The sequence below is a fragment of the Pongo pygmaeus genome, chromosome 10 (assembly GCF_028885625.2).
Source record: "Pongo pygmaeus isolate AG05252 chromosome 10, NHGRI_mPonPyg2-v2.0_pri, whole genome shotgun sequence".
NCBI lineage: Eukaryota > Metazoa > Chordata > Mammalia > Primates > Hominidae > Pongo > Pongo pygmaeus.
Window position 1 is genome coordinate 115,848,800 of NC_072383.2, and position 15,356 is coordinate 115,864,155.

At 46.7% G+C, this 15,356-nt stretch overlaps 2 protein-coding genes across 3 annotated transcripts in view; one reads left to right on the forward strand and one right to left on the reverse strand.

Moving 5' to 3' along the window:
* The window catches only part of LOC134737625 (uncharacterized), a 42,774-nt gene extending 34,256 nt beyond the window's left edge, over nt 1-8,518 (forward strand). The window contains exons 2-3 of the transcript XR_010122713.1: nt 3,038-3,799; nt 4,749-8,518. The gene's annotated coding sequence lies outside the window, so the exon portion shown is untranslated. The remainder of the gene's footprint in view (nt 1-3,037; nt 3,800-4,748) is intronic.
* FBXO21 (F-box protein 21) overlaps nt 7,139-15,356 on the reverse strand; it is a 46,792-nt gene continuing 38,574 nt past the window's right edge. For both annotated transcript variants that reach the window (XM_054444764.2, XM_054444763.2), the window contains exon 12: nt 7,139-9,633. In XM_054444764.2, the coding sequence (XP_054300739.1) occupies nt 9,443-9,633 (191 nt within the window). In that variant the 3' untranslated portion in view covers nt 7,139-9,442. The remainder of the gene's footprint in view (nt 9,634-15,356) is intronic.

Sequence of the window (15,356 nt, forward strand, 5' to 3'; positions counted from 1 at the left end):
TAGCGAAACCCCGTCTTTACTAAAAGTAGAAAAATTAGGCCAGGCGCGTGGCTCACGCCTGTAACCTAGCACACTTTGGGAGGCCGAGTCGGGTGGATCACCTGAGGTCAGGAGTTCGAGACCAGTCTGGCCAACATGGCGAAACCCCGTCTCTACTACAAATACAAAAATTAGCCAGGTGTAGTGGTGTGTGCCTGTAATCCCAGCTACTCAGGAAGCTGAGACAGGAGAATCACTTGAACCCAGGAGGCGGAGGTTGCAATGAGCCAAGATCGTGCCACTGCACTCCAGCCTGGGCGACAGAGCAAGACTCCATCTCAAAAAAAAAAAAGGAAAAGAAAAATTAGTTAGGCGTGGTGGTGCACACCTGTAATCCCAGCTACTCAGGAGGCTGAGGTAAGAGAGTCAAATGAACCCAGAAAACGGAGGCTGCAGTGAGCCAAGACTGTGCCACGGCACTCTAGCCTGGGCAACAGTGCGAGAATCCATCTGAAAAAAATAATAAAATAAAATAAATTTTAAAAAATCATTTCATGGAGGACTCACAGCAGCACTATTCACAATAGCTAAAAAGTGGAAATAGCTCTAATGTCCATCAGTAACTTAATGGATAAACAAAATGTGGGCTGAGGCAGGCAGATTGCTTGGGCCCAGGAGTTCCAGATCAGCCCAGGCAACATAAAGAAACCCCATCTCTACAAAACAAGCCAACAAACAAACAAATAAAACACCAAAACAAAATTAGCCGGGCATGGTGGTGCACACCAGTGGTCCCAGCTACTTGGGAGGCTGACGTGGGAGATCACCTGAGCCCGGGAGGCGGAGGTTGAAGTGAGGCAGAGGCTGCAGTCAGCCATGACCGTGCCACTGCACTCCAGCCTGGGCCACAATTTTTATTTCAAAAAATAAAATAGACCGGGTGTGGTGGCTCACACTTGTAATTCCAGCACTTTGGGAGGCCAAGGCAGGCAGATCACCTGAGCTCAGGAGTTCTAGATCACCCTGGGCAACATAGTGAAACCCCGTCTCTACTAAAAATTCAAAAAATTAGCTGGGCATGGTGGTGTGTGACTGTAGTCCCCGCTATTCGGGAGGCTGAGGCAGAAGAATCACCTGAGCCCAGGAGGCAGTGGTTGCAGTGAGCCGAGATCGCACCACTGCACTCCAGTCTGGGCGACAGAGCAAGGCTCTGTCTCCAAAATAAATAAATAAATAAATAAAAAGAATAAAAACAAAACAATGTGGTGTGTCCATAAATATTTAGCCATTAAAAGGAATGAAGCGCCAATACATCTTACCAAGAGGATGAACCTTGAAAGCGTGATGCTGAGTGAAAGAAACCAGGCACAGAAGGCCACCTCGTGTGTGATTCCATGTATATGAAATGCACAGAACAAGCAAATCCAGAGACAGAAAGCAGACTGGTGGGTGCCACGGGCTGGGGAAGGAAAGAATGGGGAGTGACTGCCTAATGGGCATGGGGGTTTTACTTTAGGGTGATGAAAATGTTTTGGAACTAGAGGTGGAGGCTGACAACACTATGCATGAAGTAAATACCAGTGATATGGTTAATTTCATATTAGATGAATGTCATCTCCATTAAAAAAAGTCAAAACAATTTCAGGGCGGGGGGGGATTAGGAAAAAAATAGCCTAAAAAGGCTCCTGGAGCAGGCAATACTGGAAAAAAGGTTGAGAAACCTTGGGGTGAAGGACAGCACAGATATTGGGCACAGAGCCCTCTGCATAGTAACAGACACAACTGACAAAATCGTCCTACAAAAACTGGTAGATTGTTAAAGAATTCTAGGTTGGCGAGATTATAATGGTTTAGAAACAGGAAAACCATAACTTTCATTCAAAGTATGACTTTCTCCCAAATTCAGTAACTTGAATATGAACATTTCTATAAGAATTCTTTCATTTAAAAAGTAGGTGGAGAGCCGGGCACGGTGGCTCAGGCCTGTAATCCCAGCACTTTGGGAGGCCGAGGCAGGCAGATCACTTGGGGTCAGGAGTTCGAGACCAGCCTGGGCAACATGACGAAACCGTGTCTCTACTAAAAATACAAAAATTAGTCAGGTGTGGCGCTACATGCCTGTAGCCCCAGCTACTCGGGAGGCTGAGACACAAGAGACCAGGAGGCGGAGGCTGTAGTGAGCCAAGATTGTACCACTGCATTCCAGACTGGGTGACAGAGTGAGACTCTGTATCCAAGAAAAAAAAAAAAAAAGTAGGTGGAAATTCTTTTTTTCTCTTTTTCTTTTTTCTCTTTTGAGATAGTCTTGCTCTGTCACCCAGGCTGGAGTGCAGTGGCACCATCACAGCTCACTGCAGCCTCGACCTCAAACAATCTTCCTGCCTCAGCCTCCCGGGTAGCTGGGACTATAGGCGCAAGCTATCACGCCCGGCTAATTTCTAAATTTTTTGCAGAGATGGGGGTCTTGCTATATTGCTCAGGCTGATCTCAAACTCCTAGCCTCAAGCGATCCTCCCACCTTGGCCTCCCAAAGTGTTGGGATTATACAAGCCACTGTGCCCAGCTGGAAATTCTAACCATGCAAGGATTCTACAATGAGACTACCTAGTTCATTCTCCCAAAATTTCTCCTTTCTGTATTCTTTGCAACTTCCTTCCCTCCATTTACTAAACGACGTGTAGCTCTTCCCACTCCCAAAGACTTGAATCATTGTTCTCAGTTTTTTTTTTTCTTAATTGCACAGCCAAATAGGAAGCAGAACTTCCTATGGAAATATTAGCCCACTTTAAACTTAATGATAATAACAAACAAAACCATTGAGAGGGGCACCACTGTATAAAACCCCTAAACTCTATGGTGTTAGCCTAGCAGTCAAGTGGCAAGGAAACATCTCCCGGGGAGGCCGGAAGGCTGGAGAGCTGTTTGGGGGTCACACTTGGTAGAATTGTTGCTTTCGGTTTGCAAGGTGGAACCACTGGCCCTGCAGCCAGTCTAGAGAAAGTAGCCAAAAGAGACAAGGAATACAGTGTGTAGATTGCTCTTTGTTGTTTATCACCAGGGAAGACAAGAAAAACACGAGTGAAGCAAAAATGTCCTGGTTTGAGAACTAAAATGGAAAAGAGACTGAAATCCCAGGTGTCCTATGTGGAAAAGGCCACTGCTTCTACACACCAACAAGAGAGGAGAATGAAAATCGGCCACGCCGGTAGCTCACGCCTGTAATCCTAGCATTTTGGGAGGCCGAAGCAGGTGAATCACTTGAGGCCAGGAGTTTGAGACCAGCCTGGCCAACATGGCGAAACCCCGTCTTTACTAAATATACAAAAATTAGCTGGGAGTGGTGGTGCACTCCTGTAATCCCAGCCACTCGGGAGGCTGAGGTACAAGAATCAGTTGAAGCCAGGAGGCGGAGGTTGCAGTGAACCGAGATCACGTCACTGCACTCCAGCTTGGGCGACAGAGCAAGACTCCGTCTAAAAAAAAAAAAAAGCCAGGTGCGTGGCTCACACCTGTAATCCTAGCACTTTGGGAGGCTATGGTGGATCACAAGGTCATGAGATCGAGACCATCCTGGACAATACGATGAAACCCCGTCTCTACTAAAATTAGCTGGGCGTGGTGGCACATGCCTGTAATCCCAGCTTTTCGGGAGGCTGAGGCAGGAGAATCGATCGAACCTGGGAGTCCAAGGTTGTGCCGCTGCACTCCAGCCTGGGTGACAGAGCGAGACTCCGTCTCAAAGAAAATCACCGAACAACAAAGGCCCGTTAAATGCCTGTAATCAGCACTTTGGGAAGGTGAGGCAGGTGGATCACTTGAGGTAAGGAGATTGAGACCAGCCTGATGATTGACATGGTGAAACCCCATCTCCACTAAAAATACAAAATTAGCCGACGGTGGTGGCACGTGCCTGTAATCCCAGCTCCTTGGGTGGCTGAGGCAGGAGAATCGCTTGAACCCAGGAGACAGAGGTTGCAGTGGGCTGAGATTGCGCCACTACACTCCAGCCTGGGCAAGCAAGAGCGAAACTCTGTCTCAAAAAATAACAACAAAAATTTTTCACTTAAGCAGCGAGCCTCACCTTTGGTTAATATCAGATGAAGGCAGCCACATTAAGCCACGTTAAGTCGGGGGAAGGGAGAGCCAAGAGGTGATAAAGCTGGCTACGATTACTGGCACCAATAGGTTAATGGCCTGCTAAGCTTTAGAGGGAATCATTGCCAGAGGAATTGCAAGCTTGTTGTACAAATAAGTAAATAAAAGTCTTGGACAGGCCCCTAAAGCTGCACCCGGCAGGAAGTAGAGTGAGAAAGTTGGCCAGCACCCCGGCAGGATGCACCCGACACCCACTTCTGAGGAGACCAGAGGATGGGATTTGAGGAAGAACTTCCCAGAGGGCAGGGAGTTCCTCCTGGACAGCAGAGTCAGGGCTTATGCAAGAAACGTCACCCCCGGCCATGACAAAGGCAGGGGTCTTAATAAGGTCCCCCGCGAGTGGGATTTCATCCCTGCTAGAGACCGGCAACTTCTGTTTCATTCTTTCTTTTTCCTAAATGGGAGTTCTTATTGCAGCTGCCGTCCCTGCTTCACCTCTTAATGGGAATTGGGGGTGGGGGATCCCGGAGGCGCCACGCTGGGCTGATGGAGGGAACTTGCACGACCCAGGGAAACTGGGCTGAGTAGGATGCAGGGACCGCGGAGGGCTCTGGGGGTGAGGCACACACAAGTCGGTGGCCACCAAACCTTTTCTCTTCCTTTCGGGCCCACAGGAAACCATTTGGCACCTCCTCTGGAACGAAGGCATGGCGGGGCACTTGAGATCTGGCTGTTGAGGCAGAGGTAGTGCACGTGACCCACGCAGTGAGGTCTGCTCCCCGCTGCTGCAGCCATCTGCGATGGAGACCGTGAGTGTACACAGGCAGTGCCATCTGAAGGGAACTCCGCTGCCTCTATGTGCTACTGAGGCAGGGGCGACTGAGCCGGAGACTGGAGAAATGTGTCCGTCTTCACGGACAGCCTGGCTTAGCTGTCCGTGGCTGCCTCCCGCCGTGGAGGAGCACACTGGAGTGGCCCGTGCAGTGGACCAGAGCTTCCACCCACACTGTGTTCTGTCTCCTTTCCTAGAACACAACTGGACGACGTTTCCCACCTCCGTGCAAAATGAGAGTGGACATCAGGGGTGCCACTTCCACACCTAGCTCATGGAAGCTCCCAGATGGTCTCGGCCCTCCATGCTCCCCGCTACTTCAGGCTGGATGGAGACGGACGGCTCAGGGTGCTCTGTCTCTGATGCCTGCATGAGCGCTGCCCTGCCAGCCCATTCCCCTGCCCAATATTATGGAAGCAAAAACGTTCTATGGTGTTTGAGCCATTGTTGCTCGGGTCTATTTATTACAGAACTAGCATAGCCCTAATACAGTCATTGCTACGTGGCCATAATACATGTATTCTATAATTGCACATAATTTTATTCACCGAAGGGATGTCCTTTACTTTCAAGATTCTGAATTTTTCAGAAATGCAACATTCAAGGTTAAAGTTGCTGCTAGACCAAGGCTAAACCATGGCGAGGTAGTTGCTTGCGCCGGAGAGTGTGGGTGTGAACAGCTGGAGCTCAGTGGTTCCTGGCGACTCAGGGACCACCTGTATTCCACATCCGGCCTCCCACCCATGCACACGCAGTATGACCTGGGTTTCCCTTTTATCCAGTGGAATGCTAAGTGCCTACACCCTAGCTGGGGTCAGCCAACTATGGCCTGTGGGCATCATCCCGCCTGCAGCCTGTTTTTGTACAGCCCTTGAGCTAAGAATGTTGTTGACACTTTTAAAAACAGAGAACATGTGACAGTCTGTACGCGGCCTGTAAAGCCTAAACTCTTTACTATCTGCGTCTGCCTTATAGGATTGCTGGGAGGATTACAAAGACTTTATTAGGCCAGTGCCTGGCTCAAAGTTAGCATGCCACACAAAATAATACATACAGTACAGCTATTCACGTCTCCAAAAAGCAATTGTCCCACATCCAAATTTTGCATTTTGTCTAGTTGATGTCTCTCCTTCCCTCCAAAAAAAAAAAAAAAGACAAAATAAAAACATGAAGAGCTGCATGTTCATCATCATGGTCACAGACACTTTTCGGTTAAAAAGTTGCTGGTGGTCTGAGTTCACTTACTTGGAGTATGGACTAAGGAGGGGAAAGCAAAGAGATGCGTGACATCAGCAGCAGAAAGCCTGCGACACGGCAGCTCTGCTCAGTTTTCTCCATGGGGAAAGACCGTAACACTTACAAATGAGAACAGGGCTTTAAGTAGATAGTATGCAATGGAAAACTGAGCTAGCAACAGTACTTAATGCTGGTTTTCTCAATAAAATCATTTTGCTGTGTAAATGCGCTTATAATGGGGATCTGTTATGAGTCTCAGGCAGGCGACATGAAAGCCGGCCTTTCAAAATCTGATTAGGTGGATAATGTTTGCAAACATGACGCCTGGCAAAACCGGTCTGATTCTAAGGTAAACTCATTTTGGACATAACTGATGTCTCACTGAGCTAGCTTTTCAAAGCATGTCTGCGAACACCGGACCCCCGGGGATGGTTTGTGCGTGTAGGGGAGGGAAATTCCGGGGTTTAATATATCAAGATGACACACACGCTGCACACTTCTCTTAGAAAGTCACGACGCACAGTACTGTGCATTACAGGTATGGAGAAACACCACCATAGAGTCAGTTGACTTTGTTTAACCTATAACCTTTTTTCCTCCCACATAGTAGGTAGTAACATCACACAGAAACAGTGCTCTGGGGACATTTTGGACACATCGTATACAGCGCAGCCATTCAAATCAACGGCAACAGAACGCACGAAGAACCTGGTTTTCTTTCAAAGCATGAGCAGTTCTCATTTTACAACATGTGTTTTAACATAATTCAAAAAGTGCAATCTTTGCATGACAACCAGATAATTCTCAAAGGTTACTAGTGAGCTGATAAAATTAACGTTTGGCAAGGAGGTCATGGTTTACAAGTAGGCTGTCCGCTCACCAATGCTCAGAAAAATTCAGAACATACTTTTCATATTTAGATCCGAAGAGAGGGGAGAGACATTCTACTCAAGTCATGGCTGGGCTTTCTGTCCTGAAACGAAATTGGGCAGGCCATTTGCGTGGTTTCTCTGGATAAGTTCCATTTATTGATCAGTGTACAAAAAAATCTTGGCATTCATTTGAAGAGAAAAGAAGTTGCTATATCCAAATATTTAACATTTTAACATTGTGAAAGTTCAACGTTTATAACAGGGCTTTTTAAAATGGAGAAAAGTTTTGGAAAATTTTTAAAAAGAAACTTATGATTTATTAGAGTACAGGATCCAAAACACGTTTTTAGAAAAATATAAAGTGCCCAAATACCAACTTACACAGGTGATACAGGCTTCCTGGAGCCCCATGAAGCATTCATGAAGAAAGACATTTAAAAACAGTCTAGATACATATTTACAGCTGGGTCAGTAAAGGTAAAACCATCTTTCTTGACTTTGATGTGTCTAAGAAAAAAGGAAATCAATCAAACCAGAAAACCAACAATTCCAACTCTCAGCATGCTCAGGTTCTTATTAATGCATCTCATTCATATTAATTAATTCCACATTATCGAACTTTCCCCTTTAAATCAGAGTAGTGTACAATCCTCCCAACCTCAGCGGGCCAGGTGCTGTGAGTGGTCACATTTCCAGATGCAGGTTCAAATCCTTTGATTTTGGATTTGACTGATGAGGAACATGGACAGTGGATAATAGCTCATTCAGGCTGGAGGAGCCAGGGGCCAAATCCCCATCTCTTTCTAGTAACTGCTTCAAGCCTTCCCCTGCTATGAAGTGGTCTTAGGTGGCTTTCCAAACCTCGGTCACCCCAGGGTTTCCAAAGGGTAAACAAGCAGCAGGCATTCAACATGGGTGAGAATACTGCATGCAGATGGACAGACAGGTGCACAGACAGGCCCCTAACGCCCCATTCACTAGAGCAACTGCATTATTTTAAACGTTGAGAGCAAAGTAACTAGGTCCTAACTTCAGAAGTTAGCTTCTATCGATTAATGACAAGATTAGCTCGCTTGAGAACTGGCAGGCCGAGAGTTGGGGGAACTCCAGAGCTGCACGAAGACGTGCAGTTACTCTGGGCTCAGTTACTGAGAACTTCGGAAAGGAGCCAGTGCCGTCTGAACACATGGTCAGGCTTTCCCAGAAGATGCCACAACAGGCTTCGTCCTGCTGCCGTCACGACCCTGGCGGCTTGGAAAAGCAGATTCCAACACGCACATCTCCTTTCACACAAGTCCAACACTCTTCAAATGAAAGACATTCTCTCTTTCTAACCTGCCACATTCGAACAGGCCTTGAAGTGCCTCTAAGGAATAACAAGAGGTGTGAAACCACTTTTTTTCCCTTCAAAACCTTTTTTTTTTTTTTAAGGTTCATTAATTTTTTTTTTTCCTGATTACAAAAGCAAAACCTCATTTTTTGGTCTTCGGAGACCATGGAGTATGACTTCTAAGAGCAAACATTAACATCAGATTTGTATGTCTCACTACAAAAAGAACCCATCAGTGATGTAAGACCTACTCATGATACTGAAGTAGATTTTTTAAATTAAAAAATAAAAGTAGTCATTTAAAATGGAGGAATTGTAGATGAGTATGGAAAAATCCATTCACAAAGTTCACTATTTGCATTTTCTCAAAGAATTTTATGTAATAAAATAGAAAACTAATGATTTATAGAGATGTGCATAAACTCAAGAGAGGAATATGGAAGGGAAAACTATGTTATATTCCCATTTAAAATTAAAAAAAAGATAAAACACTTGAAATCTGTGTTTCACATATTAGAAAAAAATAAATTCAAATGATTCTAATTACCATTAGCTTGTTAATGTCTCCATCTCTAAGATGCTGCCAAGATAGCACACAACTTTACCTCTGAATATGCAACTAAATTCAGGGTAAAAAGACACACAGTCCTCACTCGGGACCGAACATGTTCCACAGAGAAATCAGAAGGAAATTATTGCAAATGCATAACCCCATCTGTCCAGCCAAGGAAATGTTCTGAGACAAATGCAGACACGGGGGAATGGAGTGAATACAAAGAATGATTACAGGAGCGTCGACTGTGAGATCTCATCAAGACAGAATGTCACAAACTGTCACCACAGGACAAGCATACAAGCCATGCCACTGACACAGTGCCTTTCAGATTAATTCACTAGTGTAGGCGGAGAGCAACATTGTCTTTGCAGCTGGGGAAGAGCACACGGTATTTAAACTTAGTAGGAGGCAACCAGCCCTACTGGTGGAGTGGCTTTCCTGGTGCAGCGGGTCCCGAGGGCTCCGTGGAGACGTCTTCTTCCGGAGTCCCGTTCTCTTGGAAGATAGCAGCAGCAGCAAAGGTGCAATGTCCTCTCTAGACTTTACTCATCTATGTTCTCTTTCTTTGCACTGTAAATATTCTGCACCGTTTCATAGACAAACTCCAGATCTTCTGGATACCGGATCTCCAGCTCTGCGTTTGGGATGTAGTGAGTGCCAGTAAACTCTGAGAAATAGCGTCCCACGTCAGGGTGTGAGATTTCTTGAGGCTCCACGTTATATTCCAAGTTCTCTGTTGGTAAAGAGGCACACGGGCATTCTCATTACAATGTCCACTGCTGCCACACCTTTCATCCAGGGAACCTCCCATCACCCCTTCCAGGTGGCATTTTTGGGGTGGAGAAGGGAAGACTGAAGATGTTTAAGGAGTCAGGAGAGGGTAATGGGAAAAGGGCAGCAAGTGGCAATCAGGAGAACGTGGGTGGTGGCACGGGTGTCCCAAGAGCTCCCCATGGAACAGCAGGATTTTCCTCATCTCTGAGCAGGATGTCTGGCTCCAGCAAAACTCCAAAGGTCTCTTGGGGACTGGCAAACTAGAGATTCAACAGGTCTCTCTGACTGGACAATGGGACAAGATTATCCCTGCCTGCTCTCTTTTTGGTAGTGGCTAAGTTTCTGAAGCTGCCATGTCACATGGTGACAAGTCTCGTACCTGCCACCCCTCTCCTCTATTCATAGGAGCCCCTCACGCAGACCACACTTTCCACCCGAGCTCTTTCCAACACTGGCCCTTAGCTTCCAACAGCGAGCAGCCTCTTTCCAGGGCTGCTGTGAGACCGTGGGATGAATGGAAGGTGGCTTGCACCTCCAAACCCCATGTAGATATCAGATGTTATTATCTGTACCATCTCTTGGGAAAACCATGCTACCTCTTCTCTCTGTTCTCTATTTTGCCACTAGAGAAATAGAAAATAAGGCCGGGGGCAGTGGCTTACACCTGTAATCCCAGCACTTTGGGAGGCCGAGGCGGGAGGATCACCTGAGGTCAAGAGTTCAAGACCAGCCTGACTAACATGGTGAAACCCCGTCTCTACTAAAAATACAAAAACTAGCCAGGCATGGTGGTGCACTCCTGTAGTCTCAGCTACTCAGGAGGCTGAGGCAGGGAAATCGCTTGAACCTGGGAGGAGGAGGTTGCAGTGAGCTGAGATTATGCCATTGCACTCCAGCCTGGACAACAAGAGCAAAAGTCCATCTCAAAAAAAAAAAAAAAAAGAAAGAAAGAAATAGAAAATAAGACTGAAAAAATGGAAAAGAAAAGAAAAAAAAAAAAAGGGCCAGGCGCGGTGGCTCATGCCTGTAATCCCAGCACTTTGGGAGGATGAGGTAGGGGGTCATGAGGTCAGGAGTTTAAGACCAGCCTGGCCAAGATGGTAAAACTCCATCTCTACTGAAAACACAAAAATTAGCTGGGCGTCGTGGCGGGCGTCTGTAATCCCAGTTACTTGGGAGGCTGAGGCAGAGAACTGCTTGAACCTGGGAGGCGGAGGTTGCAGTGAACCAAGATCACACCACTGCACTCCAGCCTGGACAACAGAGCAAGACTCTGTCTCAAAAAAAAAAAAAAAAAAAAAAAAAAAAAGATAATACAGGCAAGGTATTTAAAAGGCTTGGTTTCCCACCTCCCCAGAACAACTGGAACAAGGCTCCTCCACAGAGCCAGTTAAAGGACGGTGCTTTGTGCGCCCTTCTTTGCCGCCCACGAAGGCCTGGCCCAAGACTGAGTGTGGCCCCTGATGCAGGAGAAGCCCAGCCATGCCCTCCATGACCTGGCACCGGAAGGGAGCTGGGCTGGGCAGATCCTCCTATTGTGACTGTGTCCCTGGGGCACCCCAGTTCCGATCACTCTGAAGCCATCCTTGGCACTGCCCATCACTCGAATGAATGCAAATGGGTCTATGAATTAATACCAGTAAGGCCAACGATGGGCTCACCGACACAAACAGTGTGGCCTATTATTTCTTAAACAGCTGGGTTAAACGTCCTGAAACACAAAGTCAGGGCATCAGAGGCCCTGCATCCCCGAAGTACACAGGATGAATGCAGGCATCTTTCTGAAGCACTGACTTTAACTGGTAGTCTTTGGGGAGAGGGGGAAGGAGTTGTAGGACTCAATCTGCAGGGTTCTTTTTAAACCACAAAACAGGAGGAGCTGAAGAAATGTGAGAATATGTTGTTTTAGGCTGTTTCTGCAGACTGTGACCAGGGACAGAACTGTCTGAACAAATCAGTACCGCTGAGGAAGTCACAGACACGTCATGTGCAGAGATGAATGTATGGAGGCTGTTTACCTTAACAGTACTTATGCTAGAAAAAATGGAAGAGCAGTGTAAACGTCCAAGTGTAGGTCACTGTGTGAATAAGTGATGGCACATTAATTCAGCAAAGCAGGAGGCGGCCATGAAAATGAGCAACCTGTTTGTAAGATCCTCCAAGAAAGGTGGGGGTAGAAAGGCTGTACCACTTAGAAAGGGCCTGGAAGGCCATGGATCAGGGGTTGCTCCATGACGTGGCACAGTGGCACAGAGTTTAAACTGGGCACTTACAACATGCCAGACCCCACAGTGGTGTCACAGGCACCCCTGCCACATAACCCTGGAACGAGCCCCCTTCTGCTGTTGCGTGGGCTGCCCAAGGGTTTAACCCTGGACTCAAACCAGACAGTCCCATTCCAGGGCTGAAGGGAACCAGAAGAAAAACCCAACACTCAGGAGACAGCAGGCAGGGAGGGGCTGGGTAGACTCAGAGAACACCGCTGCCCCCAAAGGGACGCTCCAGCCCATGTTACACACAGGAGCCTGTGGTTTCAGGACCTCCCACTTTTCCCAGAAGGAAACTGAGTCATCCACTAACTCTGATCTCTCTACTGTCGCCAGGTCTCTAGAGATGATTTTCTCTTGGGAAGAATCAATAAATGTTAAAAAACAAAATGCTGCAAATGTTTCAAAATGCCACTGGCTAAGATGCCCTTTCCTGTCCACCCACTGCTGCCACCTCCCTCTTCACATCCAGTAACAGGAGGAACCAACTAGCAAAGCATATTTTCCTTGAGGAGGCTTACGGGGACATGACCACAACCCGGTATCTTAACCAGGCCAGCTGCCAGGGCCCTGGCCTTTGGATTTTTTCTTTTTTGTAGAGACAGGGTCTCGCTACGTTGCCCAGGCTGTTTTCAAACTCCTGGGCTCAAATGATCCTCCTGTCTTGGCCTCCCAAAGTGCTGGGATTACAAGTGTGAGCCACCACGCCTGGCCATGTTTGGATTTTCTTGCAGAGCTGCACAGAAATAGTAGAGGGAGGGTAAAGAAGCTGGGAATACCATCAAGACAAAAATCCCCTTTGCTCTAAGGGAACCACTGTTACCTGTCAATGGTAAACAGGACATAGGTATCTGAAGTACACAGAATTCAAGCAGGTAGTTTAGAATAACTGCTTTGTTGCCAGTTCGTCTGCAGCAGTTCTCATCTGGGGGCTCTTTTGCTACTACAGGGACATCTGGTAAGGTCTGCAGACATTTTTGGTTGTAATTGAGAGCTGCTGCCAGCTTGCAGTGGGTGGAGGCCAGGGATGCTGCTAAGTACCCTACAACGCACAGGATGGCTCCCCACAAATGGTTATCTTGACCAAAATGTGACTAGTGCTGGGCTGAGAAGCCCTGCTCCAGAGACCCAGCCCTGTGTTTCAGCATTGTTCCCTTCTCCTCCACTTTTTCCTTTCTATGTATTATCGAGGAACAGCCTGGTGTTGGTAACATTCAGCTTCTGTTGGGAGGAGGAAAGAAGCGGAAACTCAGGTTATCATCCACAGATCTGCCAGGGCAACGTGACCCAACAGCTACTACACAGAATTCTGAATGTGGGCCCAGAACAAGACGCATGCGAAGTCCAGGCAGGGACGGTGGGAAACCAGGCAAGAGGTAAGTGACAGTCCAGGAGGGTGCTCCCAGCCCCACTCCTGGCTGTTAGAGAGGAACAAGGACTGGATTTGGTGCATTTACTGGCCTGAGCTCCTAGCTTGCTAAGAAGCAGAACAGGAAAAAATTAACAACATAATGAAGTTGGCAACTATGTATTATGAAAGAAAAATAAATGCCAATCCACTAACAAGATTTTCACAAAGTTTACCTGTAAGAAAAATGATAAATCTAAGTAACACAAAACTTAATTGAATAAAACATGAACCAGGCACCACTTAAAAGTTCTGAAAAATCCTGAGAAATCTTCCTGGATTCTCTTCAAGTTTTCAGAGAAATCTGTCTGCTTATTTTAACGTTCAGCTATCCCAAAATACATTAATAAATACTATGGAAACACTACCCATGAGTCCTGTGTGGGCACCTGTCCTGTCCTGATCCGGTCCTCCTCTCCAAGACAAAAGCACCATTGGTGCCAGTGTGTCTTTCCAGTCCTTCTCCTATGAGCACACACATAGGCAGCTAGATACCCTAAGTATACTTAAAATTTGGTATTGCTTTGTGTATGTGTACTTAAACAAAACGTATCCTAACCACTCGCCTGCAACTGGCTTATTCAATTGCAGCTTAGTATTCATTCCAGTCTGCACAGACCACAGGCTACTAGAAGACTCTTTGTGAATGACAACTGTCTTGCTATTTTAACGAAGGGGCCAAAGGCCTCCTTGTACAAGTGTGGAGGGATCAAGGTGGAACTGCTAGGCTGGAACAGAATGTGTGCTTGAGATTTTTACAATTTGAAAGCAGAGCCAAAGCACCCTCTGACATGTTTGTGCCACTTAACACCCAACCCCGCCCCCATGCAGAGGATCCCCATTCACCTCACCACACTTGCCAGCAGGTACAGCTGGCCATGGATTGTGTGTGTGTGTGTGTGTGTGTGTGTGTGTGTGTGTGTGTGTGTCGGGCCGGGCCGGGCCGGGCCGGGCCGGGCGGACTGTCTGGGTGTAAAGTTGAGTTTGGAAGTATCAAATAAATTATGGAAAAGGGAACCAATGTTGTCGAGGACATGCCATGTACCAAGCATTGTACAGGTGCTTTACCATTACAGACAAAACTTAAGAACGAGATGTTCACATGGTAGTTGAATTCCTGGCCTTTCAATACGGCGGCTGACCTAGACTCGAGAGGCGGGACAGTAGGAGCACTCTCCCACCCAGGGCCATGAATGTATCAAAGCGCGCCCCCTAGTGGGAACACAACATTACACACATGCAAGATGCCGGTCATCCCGTTAGGATTTAGGTGAGAGAGAACATACCGGGGGAATAATTCTCTTCATTGTACAAACTAAAACTATTTGAAGATGTCATATATGTATGTGATTGCTAATTCACTCTTCAACTCTCTGTGCAGAGCTAGTAATTAGAAAAGCATTATGAATGGGTTCTACCTGGGCTAATACGATCATTGGAGCCAAAGGCTGGAAATTTAAATCAAGAAAAGTGTTTAAAAAATACATTTCATAAAAACACATTAACCCAGAAATGTTCAAAAAAATATTTAATATGTGTTTTTAAAATTTGGCCTCTCACTGGCTAAAAATGGGCAAATGTGACCATAAAATTGTCCCACGTGATTATAACACGTTGAATAAATAAAAATCCAGGAATCTACGGCAGAGACAAGGGCAGGGGAGCAGAGATAGGGAGGGGGAAGGGAGAGGCAGGGAGGAAGAAGGCGGCTCTTGTTCGTTGAAGTAGAGAGAGTAACAGTGGTGGAAAAAACAGCACTCGGCAATTCTCATATAAAGATTTAGGAAGGATATTCAAAAAGTGCTAAAACCATTATGTTCAAGGTCACTGGGGAACAGGATCTTCACAGGATGCTACAGAGTGACCACGTGGATTTCTTAATTGAAATAGTGAGTCACTATCTTAGCCAGGTGACCAAACTCAGTATCACTCACAGGGGGCCCCTGATGAGACCCAGTGGGAAGCATGCGGTGAGGGATGTGAAGTATTCTCCCCAAGAATTCTTAT